Below are 24,075 nucleotides of genomic sequence, written 5' to 3'. Positions count from 1 at the left end.
CCCTTGGTTTGTTCATTTTCATTATGACTGGTCATGTCTGTTTGGATTTTTGTGTTTGGTCATTCTTTTGTTTTATTAAACAAATTCGGAAATGCAGTCGGAAATGGGACCAAACTGGGACTCAACCAGGGACTACACTGAGACCGACTAAACCGACACTAAACTGAGACTAAAGCAGGACTAAACCGGACTGAACCAGGAATAAACTAGGAATAAACTAGGAATAAACCGGTATTGAACCAAACCATGACTAAACTGGGACTAAACAAGGACTATTTTTAGACTCATTTCAACCAATACTTCCTATCCTGGCATGTTGTTGTTCCATTTAAAACAAGGACTGAACCAGGACTAAACCAAGACTGAATGAACCAGAACTATATTTTAGACTCGTATATCAACCAGTACTTCCCATTTTAGTTTTGCATTTTGGGTTTTACTTCTGCTCTAGATGCAGGTATCAGACTGGTCAAAAATAGAGACACCTGAAACATTTCTTGTATAAAACTGGGACAAATCGGTGCTTTTGTATAAATCTGCTGGGACAGAGGACACAGAGCTCAAAACTGGAACTGTCCCGGGTCAGTAGGGACACGTGGTCACTCTAGTCTAACAACACATATCCATGTCCATATACTTTTACTTGCACCTCTTATCTCAGCTTTATTATTAGCTATAAAATCTCAATGTAAACGCGCGCAGCTGCCGTACGTGCAGTTTGGAAGCGCCTGGATGTACTAGAACAATTTATTTACACGATCCAACCTCCCGTGACCGAAACCCTCCACGGGGCGGCGCTTGCGGGAGGCGTGTCCGCGTGTTTTGCTTTGGTTTGGTACGTGCAGAGCGAGCAGAGCGCAGTGGTGGAGGGACCTGTACCCAAACCCCCCAACGCTGCAACAAAACCTCCGTGCGCGCATCCAGATCCCGTCCTTGGACCTCCGGGGACCTTCGGAGACACGAGGGACCCGCGCGCGCCCACCGTGGACACATCTACGCTCCGGGTTTTCCGCTGTTTTTGCACGGATTTTAGCGCAAACTTGACGAGGACGCTGCGGAATTCGTTCATCTCGGGATAGTTCACCCTCCTGACTCGTAAGTAGGGGTTAAAAGAGAAACCCATTGATTTGATCTTGCAGTTTGACACATGCAAGAGGACAGTACAGTAGCGTTTGTTTACGTACCAAAATAGGATTACAGGCATCAATTAAATCTACTTGTCAATTTTAACACCTTCTATTGCGATTTCTTGTTGATTTATTCCCTATTGTCATTTTTATATTTGCGGTTTTCTGCATTTTTTGAACACATGCTAATCTGCAGGCAGCTAGCATACATTTGTAGTTTTTTGGGTGCATGCGTTTAGCCATGTGTTGACATGTCAATAGGACACTAGCTAGCATGTTTATTCGCATTTTATTGCATTTTAAGACCATAAAACATTTAAAATTTAGACTTGCGGAAGAGGAAATGCAGATTTAAAGGTGCATTTTTAGATTATCTCGACACATGCCATCCAGCGTGCTGTCATTTTACTTTTTAACGTGGCATTGTTGCGTAATAGTTAGTTAAATGCAAAATTAAGCACATTTTTATTCATAATAATGCGTTTTAAAACTCGCAGATGAGCGGCTGATAGGACAAAAGTCATTACAGTTAATTTAATTGTCAGTGTAAGTTAATTTCCGGTTTATCTGCTTATCTTATTTTCATGCAGATTTGGTTTTAGATAACAATGTGCATCATAAAATAAATAATATTTTTCGACTCATATTAACCAGTACTTACAAAAGGAACTAATGTTATATTGAAGAGTTTATATACTTCTATATTTCTTATTTTTATTTGATATTGGGTGCTGAATGCTGAAAAAGATACATGGCAACATATGAAATGAACCAGGACTAAACTGGGACTTAAGGTCTGAACCAGGTCAATACTGGAACTAAACCTGGACTAAACTCAGCTTGGCCAGATCCTTTTAATTCATTGAACCAGGGACTGAACCAGGGACTGAACCAGGGACTGAACCAGGGACTGAACCAGGGACTGAACCAGGAATAAACTGGGTCAGAACTAAACCAGGACTAAACCAGGATTAAACTGGGATTGAATTGGGACTATTTTTAGACTCACAACAACCACTACTTCCTATCTTGGCATGTTGTTGCTCCGCTTAAAACAAGGCCTGAACCTGGACCAAACCGGGACTAAACCAGGACTAAACTGGGCCTTAACCAGGTCTGAACCAGGTCTACACTGGGACTAAACCTGGACTAAACCCAAATTGGCCAGATCCTTTTAATTCATTGAACCTGGGACTGAACCAGGGACTGAACCAGGGACTGAACCAGGGACTGAACCAAACCAGGGACTGAACCAGGAATAAACTGGGACCGAACCAAACCAGGACTAAACTGGGACTAAACTGGGACTATTTTTAGACTCATATCAACCAATACTTCCTATCTTGGCAGGTTGTTGTTCCACTTAAAACCAGGACTGAACCAGGACTATTTATGCTCACATATCAACCAATACAATCCATTTTAACACGTTGTTCCTTTTACTTTTCTATGACATTGTTTTTAAGTTATCAAAACGGACAACTTCAACTCAAAATTCATACTTTGTTATTATATTTTTTCTATAACTTGTATCAGTAAACCCAAATTTATGAGATCCTTTGAATTAATAAAACTGAGAATGAACCAGGACTAAACCAGAACTATTTTTAGACTCATGTATCAACCAGTACTTCCCATTTTATCATGTTGTTCCTTTTAATTTTCTATGATATTGTTTTTAGGTTATCAAAACATATATTTTCCTCTGTATCTTGTCTCAGTAAACCACATTATTGCAGAGAGCCTCGTGTACCAGACTCTGTCCTGAAAAGCTCTCTACTCTAGATGATTCTGCAACCACATGCTGTTAGGCTCTATTTTTGTGTGCGTATTGAGGAAGTTTGCATTTTAAATAGTTAAATGCATCGTTAAACGCAGCGGTTTTAAATGACAGAGACACAGTGTACAGCATGTGTTTTACGAGCTGTGTCTGGTCCCGTAAAATGTACCTTTTATTCTAACGTTGTATAACTATATAGACTGACGAAAATCATGGCTGCACACATACCAAACCGCATATTTAGGCTCTGTTCGGCGATACGATACATATCTCGATACAGTGAGCTTTTGATTCTGTAAGATTCAATACGATATATTTCAAATCAGTTCGATAAGGTTCGGTAAAAAATAAAGCCTAACTCATGGCTGTGATACTTAAAGTCTTTGCTAAACCACTTTTTCTTCAAAGTTCACATGAAAAACACCCATTTTAATCAAACACCGAGTTTCCTTCCTCTGAACAAAACAAAACTGAAGCGCTGTAACAAAACAACTTTGTAAAATATTAAAAAAAATACTCTTGGCTAGGGCTGGGTATCATTAAGAAGTTGCCGATACGATACAAACCTTGATACGTAGGCCACGATACGATACAGTGAACTTTCAAATCGATTCAGTTCAATAAAAAATAAAGGCTCAATCGTGGCTGTGATTCTAAAAGTGTTAAACCACTTCTTGTGTAAAGTTCATATAAAACACAAACATTTTAATCATCAAAACAGTGAAAATGTCAAATGTGTCGCATAAATGAGTTTCCTTCCACTGAACAAACAACAAAACTGTAGCTATAACAAAACAATATAGTAAAATAAACTGAAAAATACTCTTGGTGATATATCGATACAGCAACCCACGATATTGATACTGTATCATCACATTAAACGATACGATATATCGATTTTTCTATATTTTTGCACACTCCTAGTGGTAATACAATACAGGAAGTGCTCCATTGTTTTTGTTTTTAAATTCCATGCACCTACACTAGAATCATTTGGGTCAGACATGTCAAACTCAGGCCTGGGGGCCAAATGTGGCCCACGATATAATTATACTTGGCCCGCGAGATAATATCAAATCTGTATTAGAGCAGATAGACTATAGAGACATTATTTATTTAAAATGTTGTTATTTTATATTCTGCTTGTTTTGGATTAAATGTTTAAGCAAAACTATTATTAAACATTTATTTTAATAAGAAATGGTTTAACATTACGTATCTCAAAAGAAGAGAAAACATGCAGATGTTGGTGAAATTTTTCAATTAATATTTAGTTTGGCCCACGACTTAGTCCCAATTTTAAAATTTGACCCTCTGTGAATTTGAGTTTGACACTCCTGATTTGGATAATTACAGCTCTGGAATATCCAATTTCTACTGAACAAAATGTAAACAGGTAGCTCTTAAGTTGAAAACAACCGCTTCATGACATCACAAGGTGGATCAGTGCATTTTGAGCTTTGGAGATGTAGACAGACGAATAATAAAGAGTTACTCAAACATGTGAATGAAACAAAACACAACTCCTGGCCTGTTTTTGATGAGATAACAGCATTATAACATGTCTTAAATTCAATCTTGTGTAATATGTGACTTAACCGTTATTTGCCGATACCAATATTATCAGCTATATCAGTAAAACAAATATCAGATGCCAGTATCAACTCAAATATCCATATTGGAGCATCTCTAATCACACCAACTGGTCACATAATCTGCATTAGAAACATTCAGGCTGTAACATGGGGAGTTTTTAATAGTTTTTCATTATTTTGTGAGTTGTTTTTTTTTTTCTTCCTAGACAACAGTACACAGTATTTTTCAATCTCTAAATCTTAAACAGCAGCACAACTTTGGCCTTTAAATCCCCGTGTGGAACATTTTGCTCCAGGACTGTTTCCTTGGCAGTGTCTTGTTGCATAATATGTAGGTTATAAAGTTGGACACAGATAACCTATAATTTGCAAACCCCCCCTCTCTAGTTTTTACGATCCCTCTGTCGAATTTTCTTCCCTCTCTTCTATCGTTTTTATTTCGTCCAACTGAAAAATAAGTGGTTTTCAATACTAGTTTCCAGAATGTGAAAAAGGAAGTCGAATTTGCTTAAAATTTGATTAATTGCACTGCCCTAATCTCTTCTGTACCACTGTAGGGCTTCCTTCATTTTTGCATAAACACAACGTCAAAATTAGGACTAAACCAGGGCTTGAACCAGGGCTCGAACCAGGGCTCAAACCAGGACTCGAACCAGGGCTCGAACCAGGCTCGAACCAGGGCTCGAACCAGGACTAAACCAGGACTAAAACCAGGACTAGAAGCAGGGACTAGAAGCCAGGGACTCGAACCAGGGACTCGAACCAGGGACTAGACCAGGACTAGAACCAGGGACTCGAAGCAGGGACTCGAAGCAGGGACTCGAACCAGGGACTCGAACCAGGGACTCGAACCAGGGAGTCGAACACAAGTCTGTACATCTTGATTCAAGTGGGACTAGAAGCGGGACTGGAAGCGGGTCTAGAAGCAGAACTCGAACCAGGACCAAACCCAAGTCTATAGATCTTGACTCAACTGGGACGAGAAGCTGGACGAGAACAGGACCAAACCAAAGTCTATAGATCTTGACTCAGCTGGGCTCAAACCAGGATCAAAACCGGGATTAAACCCAAGTATATGCATAAAGACTCAACTGGGACCAGAACTGGGACCAGAACTGGGACCAAAATGGGACTAAAACCACTACTAAACCAGGACTAAAACGTGACTAAAACAGGCCCAATCTTAAGTAAAGATAAAGACTCAACTGGTACGAAAACGGTACTAAAATGGGACCAATCCCAAGTATATACATAAAGACTCAACTGGGACTAAGATTCAAACCGGGTCTCAAACCGGGTCTCAAACCGGGTCTCAAACCGGGTCTCAAACCCAAACAAATGCATAAAGACTCAGCTGGGCTCAAAGCAGGATCAAACTGGGACTAAAATCTGGATGAAAACTTGGACCAGCGCTTGGATCTAAACCCGGACTAAACCCGGACTAAACCCGGACTAAACCCGGACTAAACCCGGACTAAACCTGGACTAAACCCAAGTATATGCATAAAGACTCAAAGCAGGACTAAAGCAGGACTAAAGCAGGACTAAAGCAGGACTAAAGCAGGACTAAAGCAGGACTAAAGCAGGACTAAAGCAGGACTAAAGCAGGCCTGAACACAGTAAAAAGGTCTGCCCTTAATGACATCTGCAGGAGTCAGATTTGTGGGATCATATTTCCTCACACGGCTTCAGTCCTGTTACGTAATATTTGGGTGGACAGAAACAGAATGACAAATTTAAGGAGAAGAGGAAGGAAACTCTTTATCTCATCGACATTTTAAAAACAAAGTACATGCACTTTTATATTTCCTGCTTTTATCCGTGCTCCCAGATGAACTCGACAAACAAATACAAACTTAAACTGCAGCTCTACAAACTTTATTATTTTGCATTTCTTATTTTTTGTAATAGATTTTGGCTCCTCTTGGTTTAGAAAGATGCATGGAAACATATTTAATCTACAAGGTTTGAAGTGGGGCTAAACCTGGGCTAAACCTGGGCTAAACCTGGGCTAAACCTGGGCTAAACCTGGGCTAAACCTGGGCTAAACCTGGGCTAAACCTGGGCTAAACCTGGGCTAAACCTGGACTAAACCTGAGCTAAACTTGGGGCTTGAACTGGGACTAAACTTGGGGCTAAACTTGGGGCTAAACTTGGGGCTAAACTAAACTTGGGACTAAATTTGGGACTAAACTTGGGACTAAACTTGGGACTAAACTTGGGACTAAAATTGGGACTAAACTTGGGCTTAAAACTGGGGCTAAACATGGACCAAACATGGACCGAACATATCCTCTTAATTCAAGAAACCAGCACTGAATCATTGACTCAACCAGGACTCAACCAGGAATCAACCAGGACTGACTAAACTAGGACTAAACCAGGTCTATAAAATGACTGAACCAGGACTCAGTCAGCAATTTCAATTCTGAAAAGCAGGACTAAACCGGGGCTTAAACGGGGACTAAACCGGGGGTAAACCTGGGCCTGAACGTGTTATCATATCCCCTTAATTCATAAAACCAGGGACTGAACCAGCGATTTCAATTCTGAAAAGCAAGACTAAACTGGGACTAAACTGGGACTAAACTGGGACTAAACTGGGACTAAACTGGGACTAAACTGGCCTAAACTGGCACTAAACTGGCACTAAACTGGCACTAAACTGGCACTAAACTGGCACTAAACGCTGGATGAAAACCTGGACCTAAAACTGGACTCAGACTGGACCAAACCCAAGTATATGCATAAAACAAACACAAGCCAGGACTAAGCCAGGACTAAGCCAGGACTAAGCCAGGACTAAGCCAGGACTAAGCCAGGACTAAGCCAGGACTAAGCCAGGACTAAACCAGCTCTATTCATCCATGAAACTGTCTCTTAGTAGGTCAGATTTCGACCTGGTTTTGTGCATTTTTATGACCTTAATGTTTCACTTATTAAACCAGACTGTTTTTATTATCGTCTTTTATTTCTGTTCTCTCACCTACAGCCTGTTGTCTTCAGTTTCTCCCCGGGGCCTAATCAGAAAGTGTGTGCGTGTACGTGTTCGTGCTTTAGCTGGTTGGCGACAGAAGCCGAGGGGACTGTCGTACTGACACAGTGACCGAGCTGAGTCTGAGTCTGCTGACGGTTGTAAAAGAGGCTTTCAGATTCTCACAAATGTAAACAACATCGCACTGGTCTGAGTCACCTCTGATAGAGATCTGAGACTGTCTCTGTGTGTGTGTTTCTGTGTGTGTCTGTGTGTTTAAGTGTGTCTTTGTGTTGAAAAGTTCAGTTGGTATTGGCTAATCGACCATCTGGAGAGTCAGGTTGCTTTAATTGTACTTAGAAAACGTGCCAAAATGCAAGTAAGCAAAACGCATTTTTAGACAGGAAGGCATTTATATATTATGTTGTTTTTTTTTCTTAAAGAGCCCATATTACGCTGTTTTCTGATCTATGTTATAATTAGGGATGTGCAAAAATACTGAAATATCGTATGGTTTAATGTGATGATACAGTATTGATATTTATTTTATCTATTTATTTATTTTGCACATATAACATAACAATAAAAAGAAACACACTAAATAAAAAGTAGGTGCTGGAAAAGGCAAAAAACCCAATAGAGCTTATATTAAAGCCTCCACCTTATGAATACATAAAAAATTTAACATTGTCATTGTGCATAAATATATATATATAGAAAAATGACATTAAAACACCATGGATTAAATTCTTTTGATTCAAACATGGATTAAAACACAATGAAACATCCATATCCTACGCTGCTGTATCGATATATCACCAACTGTATTTTTTGGTTTATTTTACTAAATTATTTTGTTACAGCTGCAGTTTTGTTGCTTGTGGGCCTGGTCAAGCAGAAGTAAACAGCAAGGCCAAAAATACAAGTTAATGCATCTGATATAAAAATGTATTGAACAGATACATATGTACTCTAGTTTATGAAACTGTTTACCTTTTTTCTGTACCATTTTTGGTTCTAAAGTTACATACGTTTTAAACAGACCATGTATGAAACATGGAACAAAAATTATTTCCCAAATTTCAAAGACCTGAAAATCATGTAAATAAATGGATGTATTTCCTCATATCTTGTGTTATTCCATCTTTGAACTGTTGATGAAGGTACATGATTTTTCAAAAAAAAAAAAAGTATTTAAAATGATAAAAATTTGCTTGGAAGGACTGACATATTTTATAGAAATAGTTTCCTTTCATTTTGAAGTAATATTAAAGTATTTGGAAGAAAAAAGTTGACAAATTATGCAAAATCATGCACCTTGTACTTGTTTGTACAATTTTCCCTCCGTTACCATGACCTTTCTTCATAAAAAATCTCAAAAAGTAAGAGGTTTTTCAACCTAATCTTGTACCATATGGTAGAAAACTATATGAAGCAAATATTCAAACCAGTTTGTTAAGGATATGTAAGTGAGAACCAAGAGTTATCACTGTTTGGATTTATTGGCCAAAAAATGCTGCATATTTCATTCCCTCTGTTACCGACATGAGTTTTTAAATTTTTTGAAAGAATATCACAGGTTTAACTTGACCCTGTTGGAGTGTAACTCTTTCCTACATTCTGATACTTTACTTATTTCAATAGTTCCTCTAGTTTCTGAATAAGAGACATTTGAATGTAAAAAATCTGCCCGTTTCCCTCCGTTACCACTTGACCGGACCCATGTTCAAAGGAAGGAAACTCATTTATGCGACACATTTGACATTTTCACTGTTTTGATGATTAAAATGTGTCAGAAAATGTCTTTCTCTGATCTGAATGGTCACTCCCTAAACCCAGGCACCTGCAGCTTAGTGAGTGATTTCCTCCTCCTTGATTCCTCTCCTTAATTCTGCAGGAAATGGGCGAGGAAGTCCCGCCCACAGAGGAGACACAGCGAGGAGAGAGGATATAAACTCCTCACTGAGACCAGTAAAGTTTGATTTTTTATTTTATTTTTTTCTCTGGTGTCTGCTCCTGAAGTCTCCCTCAGGTTCACTCTTTCCTTCCTTGTTTTTCTTTGGGGCGACACTTAATATGACACATTTGATTGACAGCTGTAAAAAAAATAAATAAAAAATCAGGATCGTGGAAAGGAATCAAGGAGAAGGAAGCAAGGAAATAGAAATAAGATGGGGCCAAGGCGTGAGAATGAGAAAAACTTGTCTTCTGTTTGCAAGTTCAGGCTCTGGCAGCCCAGGTTCAGTTGGGATTGAATTACCTTTTATAACTGTAAGATCACAGGGTAAATACTGCTTCTTTAAAGGTGCACTGTGTCACTTTTTGGTTGGAGGTCCGTCATTGCTCTGCCTGGAATGTTCCACAGTGTGACATTAAACAGCTCTACTTTACATTTATTCAATTACAGATGATTTTATAGCTCCAAAATACGTTGAAAAACAGACATTCTGACTGTGAGTGGGGTCGCCTCTCCACAGATCTGACCTGTAACTTGGTCTGATTTGGTCTTCATGAAGATGGAAATGTTTGTCGGACCCTCCACCAGAAAAGTTACACAATGCACCTTTTAAGCAAGGCTGGAAAGTAACGAATTACGTTTACTCATGTAACTGTAATTGTAATTTTTATGAGTAATTTGTAATTTTTTAAGTAGTTTTTGAAATAGATGATTTTACTTTTACTCGAGCACATTTTAACCCAAGTATTTTACTTCATTACACTGGAACCCACCCTCGTTACTGAGTAAAATCAGACTGATAGAGAAAAAAAAGAAATGCAAAAAAAAAAATCAGCTGGAAATGAAAGGAACTGTGCGACATTTTCATTATAGTATGTTCAGTCACTGTACAGAACTGCAAGTCAGTTTCTTGGATCAATTTGGATTGTGTTGGTGCCAAGCCACAGATCGAGGTCAACACGGACGATATTCAAGAAGAAGCTGCCTTGAATAATTCTCGAGAGGAAAGCGAGGAAAGCTGGCCAAACCTTGGACAGATATTTGCGTTCAAACACAAAATAGGGAATAACGTGCAAGTGTTAAAATAGTAAGTGTTCGTGAGCTCCGCTGTCTTTAGAATGTACAGAGTTTGCACTGAACAAAGTTTGCTCTGTATCACCTAAAAGTTGATCAAAACAACTTGTGCTGGATTGGGAATCAGCTGGAAAGTCCCCCTGGCTGGAAAGTCTCCCTGAATTACAACCTTTATGAAACTAAGTTAGTTAATCTATATACATATAAATACATTAAAAAACTTACTTTTTTTTCATTATATATATTGTACATATGCAAGTTAGAATGTATCTCAACACATTTGTTCTTACTAGGGATGTGCATGATTAGTCGATTAATCGATAATTGATCATGAAGAATTTCATCGATTACGTTAATTTTAATCGACAAACCTGAATGTAGGTTGCTGTGTGTATCGTGACCAAACAGGTGTGTACATGTGTCTCTGCATCAGAAGGAGCGAGACACAAACAGTGGGTCAGTCTGCAACGTACCGAAGCACAAATGTGGATTTAACGATGATTTGTACAAGAAATTCCACGCTTTCCGTTCCAGTCGGGACAAGTGTGAGTCCATGTGCACAGTGTACGAAGCAGCACATATGTTTCGGTGTCCGGTGGGAAAAAGTTTTGTCAGGTGAGAGTCGCGCAATGTCGATGACGAGTCCCCACCTCCCTCCCCCCGTACGGTGTCCTGGTTTTGACAAACACAAATCTGGTCACACTAACCTGTATTCACCTGAGTCATGTCTTTTAATCCGACAGAAATTGACCACATCAGCGACACAAGAGCTGGAGTTTTATCTTCGCTTAGTTTATGTTTTAAGTTTAAGTTTAAGTTTTGTTTCTGTGAGTTGCGCAAAACTGAATTAAACACATTATAATGTCAAACAGGCTGATGTGGCTCTAGAGTCGTTATGGTTTATATGTCGTAAAGTTAATTTTTTTTTTTATTTATTTAGATTAGTAGTGCAGATAGTAATAATAATGATGATCATTTTAATATAAAAACGTTAATGATTAATCGATAATTGATTGTTAATTCTCCCGACAATCGATTAAGAAAATTTCATCGAATGCTCATCCCTAGTTCATACCAAAAAAAAAACATGTAAAAATGAGCAACTGAGAATTATATTGATATTACATACTGAAAAAATGTTTGTCACTTTAGGAAGATCGGTAAAATGACATAAACAAGGTCCCCCTTTCCCGGGCACAGCAGTTGCCCGTGTGCTGCCCAAGAGAAAGGGGCACCTGGAGGAAGGAGGGGGACGTTCCCGCTGAGAGAATGGGACTTTCAAGCCAAGGGGACGTTTCAGCCGGTATTCGCTGGATTAGATTTATGATTCATCCTTTTTTACGTCAAATAACTGAAAGTAAACTACATTTTGAATTAAGTACTTTTTTACTTTTATTCAAGTAGGTTTTTAGACTTTTACTTGAGTAGGAATTAAGCAAAGTAAAGATACGTTTACTTAATTACAGTTTTTCAGTACTTTTTCCACCTCTGCTTTTAAATAATGTCACTGCACAAAATCCCAAGTGTAAATCGTCACTTCTTTCTCTTTCCTCGGGCAGTTCCAAGATGGAGGACGACCTGATGTTTGCGATGGAGGAGGAGGGCAGTCTGAAGAGGCCCCCGGCGCAGCGGAGCCCCCTGAGGTCCTGCTCCTTCACCGACGAAGACGACGATGATGACGAGCACGTGATCATGCCCCTGTTTCACGACTCGGCGCGAGAAATCTGCGAATATCTGAAGAACCAGGTGTACGCCAGGCAGCTGTCCGGCTCCCTGTCCAGCTCCCTGTCCAACTCGCTGCCCAAACAGAACTTCCAGTACAAGGTGAGCGGCTACAGGAACAAGGAGCAAGGCTCAGAAAAAAATATAAATACAAAAGAATTCTAAAAAACAAGTCATAAATGAACACCTTGCGGCTAAAAACGTTCTATGCAAATCAAAAGTATTACTAAATTAATGGAGAAACTTTAAATACAAATACAAAAAAGTGAGATTGTGTTGAGCTAGTGAGAAACTAGAGCTTGAAACGCACTGTGGTTGTTGTTGTTGTGTCCTTTGGCAAGACACCCTCAGTGCTACTGTAGTTACAAAAAGTGGCTGTTGTTTTGCCCAAAAGGAGATCAAGGACTTAACCGAATCAGGAGAGCTCAGATTTCTGTAACAAGGAACACTTTGTCCTGAGTCCTGGCAGCAGAGAAAGCCTCTCCTTGAGTTTTAGGACAAAGGACCTTGAGGAATGCTGCCATAGCGATTGACAATTTAAAACTAAGTATGACATTTTTTTTCAAGTTTGTCCAAGTCTACAGCTACGTTCAGACTACAGGGCTTAACGCTCAATTTAGATTTTTTTGTGAAATCTGATTATATTGCGACGTCGTTCCCATTTCCAATTAAGTGTGACTTGTGTGTGATCTCCAGTGTGACCTTTAAACGCCCCAAAAGTGTCCCGCATGAGTACTGGAGGACACAACGATGTCACATGAAGCGAATGTGCTCAGTGTTTAAGGAAGTCGCCTAAACTCTGGGCTTGTCTCCCAAAATTCGGTCCAGTTCTTGGTAAAATGGACATGTTACACGTCCACGACCGCTTTGTTTGTTTGAGTCTTTAGTCTTCTGGTATTTGGCTCACAGGCTCTTTATTTTTCATTGACATTGTAGTCAGGGCCGTCTGTAGCCGCGCTCGGACATTTCTTTGGAAATCATTTCAAAAACCGCCCGGTTCTGTTAAGACTCCTCCAATTTGGCCTGAAAACATTGATCCTCCCAAATATTAATAAATTAATATTAATCGCTAACCTCGCTTTCCCTCCATTGACGATACTCTGAGTCTGACGTGTAGGTGGGATGAATGTGACCTGACCGTTCAGACTGAAGTTGCATGCAAAAAATCGGATCTGTGTCATTCGGACTGTCATTAAAAGATCAGATCCTAAAACTGATACATATCCGATCTTTTGACATGCGACTTCAGTCTAAACGGTCAGGTCACCTTCATCCCACCTACACGTCATAACAACACGGTAACAAGCACCTGTCGTGAGCCAATACAGCCCAACGCCGACGCATTTTCTCACTGAAATAGGCCGCCGAAGACGTGTTTCCTCCCGTGAGAGTGGTACGAGTAGGCGCTCACAAATGTACACAAACGTTCTTCTCGTCAGATGAAAATTTTGTACATAAACTCGGTATCAGTGAAGCAGTGAAGCACATAACAATCCCTCCACTCTTGGCTGCGACTCTGCACTCACACGTTTCTTTCTTCGGACGTCGCTGCCGCTGCCCCACAAAACGCCACGGCCAAAAACCTCGTCCTTCTCCTTCTCAATCTCCTTAAAACAAATAAGCTGTACATGTTCTGGCTCAGATACAACAGCAACTTTAAAATCTCCAGGTGCTCGATGCTGCGTCCAGGTTTAGGCGACTTCTCTGCGTGTGACGTCGTCGTGTCTCCAGTGCACATGTGGGACACTTTTGGGCTGTTTAATGTTCACACTGGAGATCACACACAAGTCGCATTTAATTGGAAATGTGAACGACCTCGCCAAAAAATCGGATTTCACAAAAAAATCCAAAATTGAGCATTAAGCCCTGCAGTCTGAACGTAGGTTAAGCTTTAAACTGTGAAAAGTCCCCAAAATCTCACCTATAACAAAAAGCTGAAACTTATGAATATTTAAACTGTAACATTGATTTAAAAATGGAGTTTAAATATTAGAAAATGTCCGTAAGTAATGTTTTTTTTTTCCTATAATCCTTGAAATCATCATCAAATGAACTTTTCTGGTGTGGAGTCTGTCGCCTGCTTCTCTCCATGGAGATGTTGCTTGGAATGTTCCACAATATGGCTTTACGCTTTTTATCTCTATGGAGAAAGTAGATAACACCACAGAGCCAAGTTACATGTCAGATCTGTGGAGAGGCGAGCCCACTCACAGTAAAAATGCTCGTTTTTAGCTCAGTAAAGACAAACGTTATCGAGTAAATGCAACATGGATGGACGGTTTAATGCCGTACCGGGACATTCCACCTGCTCGTTGCTACGGATACGTCATTGCTCTGCCTGGAATGTTCCACAGTGTGACATTAAACAGCTCTACTTTACATTTATTCAGTTACAGGTGGTTTTATAGCTCAGAAATACCTATAAAAACAGACATTCTGACTGTAAGCGGGTTAGGGTTAGTCGCCTCTCCACAGATCTGACCCTCCACCAGGAAAGTTGCACAGTGCACCTTTAAACCTGTTAATGTAGATAAGCTAAAATTCTGTAAATGAGTAGTATAGCTAATAGATTTGGGGAAGTAGCTGTTGTTTTTGTTGCGAACCGTACAACACAATTAAAGGAAGTCCACACAAAGCAAAAGGGGGAACTTGGTTAACCTTCATTTTAAAGGTCCAGTATGACTCAAAATGGACTCTGGAGCTTTCAGACGTGATGGAATGTTGTTATCTCCTCCAAAACAACACAAAAGGAAAAAGAGGGAGGTAGATAAAGAGAAAGAACACAACTCTAGATCAGAAAATAGCGTCATATCGGCCCTTTAAATCCAAACCAGGAAGGACTGAGGTCACCGTAAGGGTCCAGAGCAGATCTGTTTATTCCACCGCTCACAGAGGCCGGAGACAATGGCCGATTTAAACACAAATGCAGCTCAAAATGGCCGCTCTGTTTCTCCGCCAGATGAATGAATGAAAGAGTTCCAGTGTGAGTCCAGAGCTGTTGTTTTTAAAGGCAGAGAGCAGCAGCAGCAGCAGCAAGGGGTGAGGAAAAGAGACAGACAGATGGTGAGGAAGGAGAAAAAAGGGAGAGAAAGGGAGGTGGAGAAGAGAGGGGTATCCTTATTTAATATATTTGCAAGAGTGTAGTTTTTAAAAGCCCTATATAACGCAAAAGACTCCGGTGAGCTCTAAGTCATGTTATAATGTTGTTATCGCCTCATAAACAGACCTGGAGTTGTGTTTTGTTTCATTCACACATGTTTCAGTAACTCTTTATTATTAGTCTGTCTACATCTCCAAACGTGAGGGACGCATTTTGAAAGCTCATTGCGGGAGCGGGCAGGCGGGATTTTAAACTGCAGTCCTGCAAACTAAAAATGAGTGTAAAGTAAAATATACAAATGATTCATGTTTTCCTCTCTTACATCGTTTGTGCTGGATATTTTATTTGGCATTATTAAAAACATTTTCAGCAGCCTAAACTTACATATGTGGTTTAATTTTGCGCACAATTTAGACAATTCCTTTCCGCTTCTCGGTGTTTGCTAGAGTTTAAGAACACGAACGTCCCCATCGTGCAGGAATTGCTGGCAGAAGCTGGACAAAATATCATAGATGCGGGCGGGAGTGGGACTGAAAATTCTGTCCTTCGCAGACCTCTGCCCCCAAAGCTCAAAATGCTCTTCTCCGTCTTGTAGGAGTGTAGCGGTTCAGGAATTCGTGCTGAGCTGTTACGGTACTGGACATTCAGTTCGGTGCAGGACTGTGCACGAGTGAGTTTGTGCAATTTGTGTCTGTTGTAGTGCCTTTATCATACATGTTTACATACATAATTAACCGCTAACTAGAGACACATTAGTTACATGTTTACCTATGTTCAGTGTTCAGTTTTCAGGTTTGTGCTTTATATACAGTATAGTCGCCGTCCCTTTAAGACCCGTTGACGTTTGAGGCCCGCTGTTCTGTTTACCGTTTTTAGCAGTTTTGATGTTGTTGTGAGTTCAGTTAATAAAGCGACACACGACTTTCTGTGTCTGAAATGTGACAGTGTTTACATTCTGCCACTACATGTGCAGCTACACGAAAGGCTCGGCTCTTGGATATTCAGGAGAGAATTCATCCGTGATTGGGGCAGTGTTTCCCGCAGCGCTTTATAGTTAGGGCAACCGCTTTGACAACAATTGCCCCCCGTCCCTCCGAACCACGCGAATACTCACAAAACTACGGTCGTCGCGGCCCTTTTCCTCACCGAACTCCCCGTTTACAAGGAATTCATTTTTATAATATTTCATACATTTGTTGCTTATTTCAGAATATTTTATTTAACTTATTAGTATTACCAAGCAGCACTTTGCAAATAGTTTTCAAATTTTGTTCCCAAACTGTATTGAAAATTAACCGATCCATGACCTCAAAACCGAAGTACGTACCGAACTGTGATTTTTGTGAACCGTTACACCCCTACCACCTTGTGAAGTCATGAAGTGGTAGTTTTCAAGTTACCTTTAGTTCAATAGAGTTCAGCAATTCCATGGCTGAAATGATCCAAATGATTCTAGTGAAGGTGTGTGGAGTTTAAAAACACAGTGGAGCACTTCCTGTATTGAACAGAGTGTTTTCTTTCTGTTCGAGAGAAGAACTCCGCCTAAATATGGAGGGTTTGTGTGTTAAACGTGTGAATGAAACAAAAAAAACACAACTCCATGTCTGTTTTTGATGAGGAAACAACAACAATAATAATAACATAGATCAGAAAATGGTGTAAAATTGTCTCTTTAAACAGCAACATTAGCAAAATAAATGTAAAAATGTCTTTTGCTTTAGTAGGAATGTGTTTATTAATGAATTATATGTCTGTTTTCTGTGTTTTGTGTTTTGAATTTGCTAACAAAAAACTTCTTATTCCACTTGTCCTGTTGTTTTTAGCCGGACATAGAAAACGCTTCACCCCGAACGTACAGAGTTTTGAGTGAGAAGGCTCGGGTATGTTTTTAAATTTAATATATATTTATTTTTATTTCCTTCTCCTTCCTTCTGCTTCTGACCCAGTGACCATCTCCAATCTGCAGTCTCCATCTCCTCCTGCTTTTCCCATAACATTTTCCATTTTTACATCTCTAACCGTGCATGTCTGTCCCTTTCCAGACTACAGTGGCTCCGTGGCTTTTTAATATTTTGTTCTAATTTTGAATATCTTGTTTATGTAATTATTAAACAAGAATAATAAACTAAAATAATTGGTATTTTTGGTAACTTTTGACCTCTGGAGTAGCATGGTTTTAGCCTTTGACATAATGTACTAAATGATTTTGTCTCTTGGGGTTGATTTTTGAAAAAGTAATAATATTTTTAACCCTTTCTTTTTAAGCTGCGTTCACACAAATTTGTCCTGGTTTGGTCCTGGTTTAGTTTTCTAGTTTTATAGACTTGGTGTGGTCCAGTTTTAGTCCTGGTTTAGTTCTGGTTTAGTCACAGTTTTAAGGTGGTGTAAAGGCAGGATAAATACTACAGTACATCGACTTATGGTTCAGTACATGGGGCTATGTCCGAACGTCCACTCTAGTCTCTAACTCCTTATTCACTACAAGTCTTGCACTCTTTAGCGCCCTCTACAGGACACGCAACTCACTACTGTCGGATCATGTGACTCTGGCGTCCACTAAACTGATAAAACTTGATTTTTGTCATAAATAATGATCAGATCAGACTGACGCAAATATTTATGGACTAATATTAATCACACAAGTTTCTGTCAAAACTTACCGTATTTTTCATTTGCTCCGGAGTATTAATCGCACCAGCCAAAAAATGCGTAATGAAGAAGAAAAAACATATAAGTCGGACTTTTTGGGGGAAATTTATTTTTTATAAAATCAGAGACCAGGAACAGACATTTCCTGTTGAAAGTCAAGTTCGAGTAAAAACAATAGAAGAGAGAACAGACTGTAAACGTCACATATGAACAGTTCTTCAGATAACTTAGGATCAGAGCCATAAACCAGAGCTTTTATCTGCTTCATTCTGTCGTGTTGTGTCCAGTTAAAGGGCCCAGCTCATGCAAAATCAACTTTTCAGAGCTTTCTACCTTCTAAGAGTGATGTGTGGGCCTTGTATATGTCGCCGAAGTGGTTTTTAGATTGATTCGGCGTTTTTTTAAACAATTTGCAGCGTATTTCTGCCACCCTCCCACGTGACGACGAACTAAAGCTACTATAACGATGACGCGGCAGATACACCTATGACGCGTTTGACGTAGCAGAAAGAGCTTCGTCTCCGTCTCACATGAACACCTAAACAAAAGCGACAGCATAAGCTCATTGTTCTTCACTGCAGTGAACACGATATAATAAGTTTATCTACTAGTGTTTATTAAAACTTTACCAATCAGTAATGTTCAGCTGATGTGGACGCGGTGCTTGAGCTTCGTGCACCTCAAATTCCTCGTCTGATTCCGGGTCCAACACATGCGGCTGAACGCGCTGTATCTCCATGATGAATAAAAGTTTATTCCTGCCATTATCAGGGCGCACGTCTGTCTCCCCCTCCCTCCCTGAGATGGCGGAGGAAGGGCGGCTCACTCGTCGCCTACGTCACGTTTGGAGGGCGGAGCCTGTGCTTTCTCAGGACGGGCGGGAGGATGAGCAATAGTCTTTCATAATTCCTGGTCTGTGACTGTCGAGTAATCAGTAAGATTTCATAACTATTGTGTAATGGATGTTCCAAAACCCAAATTGTGCTTGTTCATGTGCAGAAGATACAATGTGAAAAGAGTTATTTTACATGAGATGGACCCTTTAAACACCTGTCGCTGAACGCTGTTGTTTTCCCGACTCTCCCAGTGCATTGTGGTCTATATTAACCACTCTAGTGACCACTGATGTTCACTACTTTGCACAAGTTGCAAATTTTGAGGTCATTGCCTTTAACCAAACGGATATTTGGACACTCCTAAAAATGACCACTAAATACTGCTCTAATAAGGGAATAGTGTGGACAGTCGGACACAGCCCTTGTAGATGGATCAATATTTTTGAGGGGGTCAATATTTATCGTGTAGCTCATGTTTTTTTTAACGATACTGTACTTATAGAATAGTTTTTTGGGGTGATAATTCTGCTTTAGGGTTGTAAATTAGTTTCAGTGTTATTATTTATCTTCTATTTCCTTCAGCAGTATCTGTATATCAAACTTTAAAATGTGTTATTGTTTCAGAACTAGTGGTGTGTGCTGTATAAACACAGCCTGAATCCAACCAAAACATTTAAAAAGACATTTGTAATAAATAGATTTCTAAATGATGTCAAAAGAAAAACAAAACCCTATAGCTTTTTCAGAACGCCTCTTTTTCTTGGTACTTTTGAGCTCTAAAACCACCTGTAATTGTGTAAATGTAAAGTAGAGCTGCTTAATGTCACACTGTGGAACATTGGAGAAAAGTTTCACAATGCAGCTTTACCTATTTCAATAAAAATCGTTTAATAAATGAGCAAAAAGCAGCTGTACTTACACTTATGTGACAGAATGGCTTGTGAAGTGGTTTTTGCTTGTAAAACTAATTACAGCAACGTGAAGTGATTTGATTATAACATTTAACTTTTATCATTCTGTATTTTTTTTCTCGCTCTTTCTAAAAATGCTGCTCATAATATCTCCGTTCTCTGAGTAGTGTCCTCATGTAACCTGCTGTTGTTTTTGTTATCTCACCACGACAGAGGCAAATTGCTCTTGTGGTTTGACTGACTTTGCATTTGTTTCAGAACGTCACGTGATCAGGAAGTGCTTTTGCTTTTTGAAGTGGGTCATTAGTGCAGGCTGAGTAGAGTGAAATGCATTCTCAACACTCGGCGAGTAAGGGCTGTTCTACAAAGCAAAATATACACAAAGAAATGCACATGTGAAACTTTTACTGTAGAAATAACCTGCATCTAAAACACTGCAGCTTCAGACTTCTTCCATTTAAATTCAGTGTATTTTTTATAAAGTCCAGATACGATTATAAACAACTGTGCCTTCTTTATCATTATTAATAGTTTGTACACAGCAAAAACATTTTCTCAGAGTTTATATGAGTCTAGAGTTAATTTAAAATTTTTGGAAATGTTAATTAAGTAACACTGGACACTGTTTAACCCCGAAATCCACAGTTATATTAACATTTTGAGAGTAAACAGATAACACTTTGTAGAGTTATCCTGATTTCACTAAACACACAGAGGTGTTTTATTTTATTTTGACTTTATTTGAGTTAATTTAAGATTAAATTATGTACAAAACTGGTTCAAACTGGTCTTCTCTCACAGGAGTTTGAAGTGGTGAATGGGAGGAGCCAAATTCACACTAAAGGAAGTTGAATTAACCTCAACCACATCCACTCTGGCAAATAACCCCAACTCAAACCACCATTTAACTTTCAAAGAATTAAAATAACACTTTTGGTGTTAAAAACAACTCTGAAATATTTTACCCTAAAATTTTAACCCTCCAGTTTTTGCTGTGTAGTATGAAATTTATTTTGCTATAAGTAAATATTTGTAAAGTTACGTGATCCTTGTACATAAGAAACCACATCCTTTTTGAAACTATCTCATGATCAGGGGTTGATTTAATATGACTCTTTTCTTCTTCCCAATCCTCTTCTGTTGTTTACAATGTACATGGGGTATTTTTAAGATTATTGTTTCTCTGTTGGCACAAATCAAAATAAAATCGAAGCAATCAATCAATCATTTGGGCAGGTATTGATACTACGACAAGTCCCATTGACAGGACAGAGCAGAACCTTTCCTCAGCGTCTGTAGAACGATGTGGAGCTGTATCAGAACAAGTACAAGAGCACATAGACTCGTGTGTATGCCCATGGACCAATATGGAACCTGTTTAAACTTTTTTGGCTTTTCAGACCTGTTCTTGAGTACCTTTGCGTTGGTCTTTACGTTTTATAACTTAAAATAATGCCTGTATTTAGAAAACAAAAGTTATGGTCAATTGTGGTCAGAAAGTCTGTTCAAGAATTCTGGGTGTTAGAGAGATTAGAATGTCCCCTGAAAAACCTTGGTGTGCGTGTTCCTTACCGATGGTCATGAGCTTTGGGTAAAGCCCGAAACGACAAGATCGTGGATATAAGCGATCGAAGTGAGTTTCCTCCAGAGAGTGGCTGGGAACTCCTTCAGAGACTAGATGAGGAGCTTAGTTGCATGTGAGAAGCTCAGAGTAGAGCCGCTGCTCCTCCACGGCAGCTGGGATTAGGGTTTCTGTTGCTGATGCCTCCTGGACGCCTCCCTGGAGAGACGTTCATGTCCCACAGCGAGGAGGAGGCCCCGGTGAGGTCCCAGGACACACTGGAGGGACTCTGTCTCTGAACTGGCCTGGGAACGCCTCAGGATCTCCCCGGAGCAGCTGGAGGAAGTGTGTGTGGAAACGGAAGTCTGGGCCTCCCTGCTCAGACGGCTGCATCCGCGACCCGGCCCCGGATAAGGCGGAAGAAAACGGATGGCTGGATGAACCTGTAGTTTAGACCCACTATAAACATGTCGTCTCTCACATGTTATTAACAATGTGCTCTGAACAGAATCCTACTTTTTAAACATGAATCACAAATCTAATCATAATTATATTTAGAATTTAATTACATTTTCCAGAATCTTGGGAAAAAAATATAATTTCTGAGGCTCAAAGCAAGAAGACCATGAATAACGCAAAATTGAGTTTTTGAGGAGAGAACTTTTAGAACATGGTTAAAAGTTCAAAAAAGTTATTTATCATAATTTTTTATGAGAAAAGTTTCAAGACAGTTTGACCTCATTGCCAGTCCATTTATATTAAGAAATGCAACAGATGTACCAAGATACTGCGTGCTACGCCTACAAATATTCCATGTGTTCTGTCTCTTGACCACATGGCTCCTCGTCTAAAGCTCCCTGATCTTCTGACTGAAGTGTCTCTTACATCGTCACATGTTCCTACTTGGATTTGGTGTTAACAAGCTTTGAATTAACAGAAAGGGGGAAAAAAACTAGCAATTTAAGCAACATGACCCCAGGATTCTACTATAAGATGTGGTAATGAACACAAATTGACAGCAGGAGGTCTGGCGATTATTTACACCTGATCTTCTGACTGCAGTGTCCCTCACCCCCATCACATGTTCCTCGTGCTAAAGATCTGTGACGTGAGAAACCCGATGTCTGGTGTTCCCTAAAAGACGCTCTCTCTCAAAGTTCAAAACACGTCTCCTCTTATAGACGCAAACACGCTAAATTTAAAACCAGAGGAGCTTCGGTTTGTGGCTCCGGACGAGAGAGACGTGCGGCGAGGAGGGCGGCTCCGGTTACAGCGAGGACGCGGGGAGGACATTTGATTCATGGTTTGAAGACGGGAGAGAAAAACTACAGCACATGACTGAACTGAAAACAAAAGGGGCTGGATGTTCTTTTTGGCAGATCGCGAGGAAAATGAACGAGAGCCAGAAAACTAAAGCTGTCGGCTGTTTTCGAAAAGATACTCGACTGTGGGGGATGTTAAACAGTTACCATGGAGAGACCATGCAAACACAGACAAAAAAAAGTCTGAAAATGCCTGTGATCAGTCTGAGCGTTCATGGTCCTGTTTAGGAGTTTATGGTGTTTGAGAGGGCCTTGTTTAACTGCACAAATCTGCTGACCTGTTGTTCCAGTTGGAGTGAGTTCTTTCTGGTCAGACTGTGTAAAAACAAAGCTCAGATTAAAGTCTAAGACCACATTTACACTGAAACAAATTCACGTATCACTGTATCGCAGGGGTGTTTAACTCATATTGGTCAGAGGGCCGTATCCAACCTACTTTGATCCCAATTTGCCGGAACAAAAAATTATTGAAATTAGGGATGGGCATTCGATGAAATTTTCTTAATCGATCGATTATCGATTAATCATTAACATTTTTATATTAAAATGATCATCATTATTATTACTATCTGCACTACTAATCTGCATAAATAAATTCAACTTTACGACATATAAACTGTAACGACTCTAGAGCCACATCAGCCTGTTTGACATTATAATGTGTTTAAATCAGTTTTGTTCAAATCTCACAGAAACGAAACTTAAAACCGCATCGCTAATTTGCATAAACTAAGCGAAGATAAAACTACAGCTCTTGTGTCGCTGATGCGGTCAATTACTGTCGGATTAAAGGACAAGACTCAGTGGAATACAGGTTAGTGTGACCAGATTTGTGTTTGTCAAAACCAGGACAGCCGTACGGGGGGAGGGAGGCGGGGCCTCGTCATCCACATTGCACGACTCTCACCTGGCAAGGCTTTTTCCCTCTGGACACGAAACAAATGTTCCTGCTTTATACACTGTGCACATGGACTCACACTTGTCCCGAACGCAACGGAAAGTGTGGAATTTCTTGTACAAATCATCGTTAAATCCACATTTGTGCTTCGGTTCGTTACAGACTGACCGACTGTTTGTGTCTCGCTCCTTCTGATGCAGAGACACATGTACACACCTGTTTGGTCACGATACACACAGCAAACTACATTCGGTTTGTCGATTAAAATTAACGTAATCGATGAAATTCTTAATGATCAATTATCGATTAATCGATTAATCATGCCCATCCCTAATTGAAATATAAACCCCAAAAATAACAATAAGTTCAAATATTTGTGCAGAGAAACGCAAATCTATTACAGAAATCTTTTTTAATTGATGAACTCTTTTACAAAATATTATAATATTATGAACAACCTGAAACTTTAAGAAAAATGCAATTTCAACACAAAGTTTTAACATGAACTTGTATATAAATAGAAATGTCAGTTTTTCTTGTAAAATCCTGCACTCGGCTCCACTTTTCTC

General features: G+C 39.7%; 1 protein-coding gene across 11 annotated transcripts in view; it reads left to right on the top strand.

The window, feature by feature from the left end:
* Nucleotides 1–834: 834 nt before the first annotated feature.
* Nucleotides 835–24,075, top strand: part of eef2k (eukaryotic elongation factor 2 kinase) — a 77,509-nt gene continuing 54,268 nt past the window's right edge. For 10 of the 11 annotated variants that reach the window (XM_055150031.1, XM_020931685.2, XM_020931688.2 and 7 more), the window contains exons 1-3: nt 836–1,095; nt 12,067–12,331; nt 17,153–17,209. In XM_055150031.1, coding sequence (XP_055006006.1) covers nt 12,074–12,331; nt 17,153–17,209 — 315 coding nt within the window. In that variant the 5' untranslated portion in view covers nt 836–1,095; nt 12,067–12,073. Of the gene's footprint in view, nt 1,096–9,373; nt 9,448–12,066; nt 12,332–17,152; nt 17,210–24,075 lie in introns of all 11 variants that reach the window. The other variant, XM_055150028.1, reaches the window with a different exon arrangement.

This window comes from Boleophthalmus pectinirostris, unplaced genomic scaffold (assembly GCF_026225935.1).
Source record: "Boleophthalmus pectinirostris isolate CB_2022bp ecotype Guang Dong unplaced genomic scaffold, ASM2622593v1 HiC_scaffold_14, whole genome shotgun sequence".
In the NCBI taxonomy this organism is placed as follows: domain Eukaryota; kingdom Metazoa; phylum Chordata; class Actinopteri; order Gobiiformes; family Gobiidae; genus Boleophthalmus; species Boleophthalmus pectinirostris.
Note: the sequence above shows the minus strand (reverse complement) of the source record. Positions and strands in the feature narration are given on the sequence as shown.